We start from the raw sequence: 4,394 nt of genomic DNA, 5'->3' as shown, positions 1-4,394 counted from the left end.
TGACACTCTAGTGCATTTTGTTCACTAACGGTGTTAAAGACAGATGTGAAAATACCTTTTTACCCCTGGTGCATAAAGTGAGCAAAAATCTGTACATTACAATATATACACTTATGTTACATATTTGGTCATGTTAAATGACCAATTGAGACCCCATAACTTGGACAATGATCTGATTTCAATCCAAAAAATTGTCCTCTCATTTTAATTCAAAAAATGAAAATTTGGCAAAACCTCCCCTGTAATTTGATCCCATATCTCACACAATTCACATATATATGTACATATATACACACAATATGCATCACAACATGAACAACAAACAGAAGCAGCCATGTTCACACATACATCACATTTAGGTTCACATTCACCACATGCATCAGTACTAGTTGGCATGCATCACATACTGTTTCACATATGAGGTCAGGTCCACAAGTACATCACATGAGCAGCACAAAAGGACATCCAAAAGTAACCATGACATTAAGGAAAACATGAGAATCACAAACTGAGCCGCCTTTTGCTTCTTGTGCTCATTGAAGGGCTTGCAGAGTTAAATTTTTTGCTTCTTGTGCACATTGCTGGGCTGTCTTGTGGCACCATAGGAATCTTTTCAGTGCACTCCTTACTCTTGCCCCTAACCTTCACAGGAACATTTGTTTCATCGTCGTGCATATGAAACTCGATGGAAATTGGCTCCGGCTGTTTTGAGCCGGTTCTTGATCTGCACTTAGGCATGTAAGGCAGCAGTAGTTTTTAGCAATTGAAAACAAACAAATATTCATAACATGTCAACTAAAAAGAGAAACAATACCTCTTGGATCGAACCGATTCAGATTTCCCCCCTTTTCCCTTTTTGTTTGTATTCTTCAAGCTTTTGCTATGGTGAGAAGAAAGCAATAAGAATACAGAACAAGTTTTAATTTAACTAAATCTCAAAATCTGAACTAGTTGTAATCACCTTTTTGATGCTCCAGCACTAGAGTTAGCATGTTTCCCCCTTTTTTTGGTTGTAGTTTCCAAGCTTTTGCTATTATGGTGAGCAGAAAGGTACTTACAATTCAAACATTGTTTTCATGTATTTATGAGCACAAGTGTAAAATTACGAACCTTGGGGGAAAACACATTCTTGTTGGTACTCCATCTTCGCAAGGCACAATGGATAACTCAACTGTTTTGGTTGTCTTTGTCCTTTTCTTTGGTGGTTCTCTACACACAAGAGATAGGAAAGTATTGAACATGTATAGTTGGAAGAATAATGCAAAAATGAGTAAATCTATACTACTCCCTCCATTCCAAATTACTCGTCGTAAAAATGGATGTATCTAGAACTAAAATACATCTAGATACATCCATACCTGCGACAAGTAATTCGGAATGGAGGGAGTACCTCACAGCCATCATTGCAGCAATGTCCTCTGGATTTCCCTTCTTACATTTGTGCCAATGATGCCCATATTCCTTACAAATAGGGCATAAGTGTTGACCACTTTTCCTTTTCTTCTCACCGCAACCTTTGTACCTCTCAGTTTTACGCCTACCAGCCGTGGCCTTCAATAGTGGTGGATGCATGAAGAATCCATGGTCAGATTTAGGCCATTGGGTCTTGTCCGGCATAGCTGGAATTAGTTGGGCATAAGCTGCTCTATATTTGTCAACGGAGAAATACAAGTCCACATAGTGTCGTATGTGTGCATTGCTAAGTGACGTGATGAATGCAAGATCATGTTTGCAAGGATGGCCAGAAACTTGCCATTGTCGACAAGAACATGTCCCCTCTTGCAAGTTGACCACAAACCTAAAGCCACTACCACCTAATGCAGTTACTTCAGCCACTTCTTCTGAGCTTTCTACCACCTCCAAGTTTAATTCCCTGGTCATTGCATTCATCTTCTTAATTATGTGGGGCAGAATCAAACCATCTAACTCCTTTGCTACTTTTCTCCTTCGGTTCCACAATATCATAATCAATTGTCTCGCCTTATCAAAGAGGTCATCCAAGTTCAAGGACTTGTGGTGCTTAATCCAATTGTTAAAGCTCTCAGCCAGGTTGTTGGTTACATAGTCTACCTTGCATATAGTTGAGAATTGACTCCTAGACCACAACCTATTGTGCCACTTCCTTATATATGCAGTTGCAGCTGGCTTTGTTGTCTCCATAGCAACCCAATGTTTGTCAAATAAATATGGGTTCCATGAGTAAGCAGCAGCCCAAAGGTGGTCATCAAACACCTTCCCATGGAACTTCTTCTTGAAGTTGGTCACCAAGTGAAACATGCATTCCCTATGTTCCGCCTCTGGGAACACTTCTTTCACCCCTGTCATTACTGCTTGACCAGCATCGGTGCATATGGCCAACCCATTTGGTGATCCTATGGCCTATCTTAGCAATTGCATGAACCAAATCCAATTCTCGTTAGTTTCAGAATCAAAGACTCCAAAACTAACCGGATACATCCAATTATGGCCATCAATGGCGGTAGCACTAGCCAGCTGCCCCTTGAACCTGCCCGTCAAGAATGTGCTATCTATTGCCAAATATGGTCTGCAGCCACTAAGGAACCCCTCTATGCAAGGTTTCATAGCAACAAAAATTCTTCTAAACCTGATTTTACCATTTATTGTGTGATGATCAATCTAGACTATGCTACCGAGGCAACAACTTTCAACTTGTGCCTTAAACCTATACAAATTGTCAAAGCTGATATCCCAATCACCATATAGTTGCTTCAAGGCTAGCAACTTACCCATATATACTCTCTTGTAGTTGATTTTGACCTTGTGGTGTTCTTTAAGCTTCTTTAGCAATTCCTTTGCTCCTAGAGTTGCATCTTCAATGAGCCAGTCCTTCACCTTCTCACATATCCAGTATTTAGTTGCATTCTTCACCTTCTTTTTCCTTCTTGCACTAGAGCAATCATGACCAAAAGGGTTTTTTTCACCTACAAAAGAAGAATATAATTAGTTAGCTAAAAACTCTCAAACAACCATGCAAGAAATGTTTACAAACGAGCAAAGTTAGAGAGTTACCACTACGGTACACAAATCATCCGTTGTAGAAGCATGTATCCTCCATGGACAATTATCTTCATCTCTTCTTTTACAATAGCCCCTGAACCTACATGGTGCACTCTTCTCTGTGTTATACTCAAATTCATGTTTGATAGCATGCTGAGAAAGGGCCAACTTAAACTCCTTCATATTGGGATATATGAAACCTTCAGTCATAGGAGGGTCATCCTTATCATACTCTATATTTGGGGCATGATTTACCTCATGCAACTCCTCATCCTCCTCTACTTCAGTCTCGTCCTCGCTCTCATCCTTACTCTCATCCTCACTCCCATCCTCACTCTCATCCTCACTCTCACCACCAGCAACATAGTCTTGGTCCTTTTCTTTATCAGGAAAAAGAACCATATTTAGAGCTTTAGGTTCTTCCTTCAAATACATATTCTCTTCATCAATCCCAACATGTTCATTCTCCGATATTGGTTTGCGAAGATAACTATCATCATCTTGGTCTATGTTGTTCTTAGGTTGGATATGCACATCACTATAATACTCAATGATAGGCTCATATGGTTCAGAGGGTTCCCAATATACAATGAACATCTGCACCATCTTTAACTTAGCATGTTTCTCAAACATATACATCAACTCTTGGTCTGATTTTATTTCTGGAAACGTTTTCAGAACTTCATCATAGTAGTGAACATGCGCAACTTCCAAATAACGTGGCTGGTACTGCACTATAATTGATTCAACCAAATCTTCATAATTTGTCAAGTCGGAATCAATAACCTTCTCGAAATAAAAGCACATGGGCTCTTGTCTAGCTTTTTTTGGGTTGCCAAGCAATCTAATTTTCAGTACATAACAAGAATTTGGATCCATCCTGTACATAAAAGAGAAACTTATGCATGAGCATTGCTACTGGATATGGGTCAACCTGCTCCTCCTTCTAATCCTGCATTTGAAGAGAAATTGTGGAAGGAACTCACCCTTCTAAGTCTGCAGCCGCACCGTGGCCCAAGCCTGCATCCACGCCCAACCTTGCAGCATCGCCATGGCCTGCACCGCCCGCAACATCGCCATGGCCTGCGCCCACAGCTGAGCTCATCGGCAAGTGCTGCATAGCCGCACCATGGCTGCCAGCAGCAGACCTCACCGACGAGCCATCCCCAGCCCTGCCTTGGCCGCCGTCCGCCGTGCCTGGGTCGCCGTCCGCCGCGGTGCTTGCTCCGGCGCCTGCAGCTGTGCTTGATCCTCCGCCCGCAGCCACCCCTTGAGCCATGGCCCCTCAGCTCACGCCGCCGCCGCTGTACGAGCCTGCAACCCACTGCTGCCGCCGCTAGGGTTGGGGGTGGGGAATCGAAGAAACAGAGAGATGA

The 4,394-nt window shown here is 42.2% G+C and overlaps 1 protein-coding gene across 1 annotated transcript; it reads right to left on the bottom strand.

The window, feature by feature from the left end:
* Window positions 1–387: 387 nt before the first annotated feature.
* Window positions 388–3,897, bottom strand: LOC147971285 (uncharacterized). Its single transcript, XM_087522759.1, has 7 exons — window positions 3,027–3,897; window positions 2,748–2,939; window positions 1,391–2,327; window positions 1,111–1,209; window positions 962–1,030; window positions 815–880; window positions 388–724 (listed from the first exon to the last, which is right to left on the bottom strand). Exons 1-7 carry the CDS (start codon window positions 3,895–3,897, stop codon window positions 502–504), a joined length of 2,457 nt encoding a protein of 818 aa, XP_087378885.1. The 3' UTR covers window positions 388–501.
* Between the last annotated feature and the right edge of the window lie 497 nt (window positions 3,898–4,394).

This window comes from Triticum urartu, chromosome 5A, assembly GCF_056163025.1.
Source record: "Triticum urartu cultivar PI428250 chromosome 5A, HENAU_Tu73, whole genome shotgun sequence".
Taxonomy (NCBI): domain Eukaryota; kingdom Viridiplantae; phylum Streptophyta; class Magnoliopsida; order Poales; family Poaceae; genus Triticum; species Triticum urartu.
Note: the sequence above shows the minus strand (reverse complement) of the source record. Positions and strands in the feature narration are given on the sequence as shown.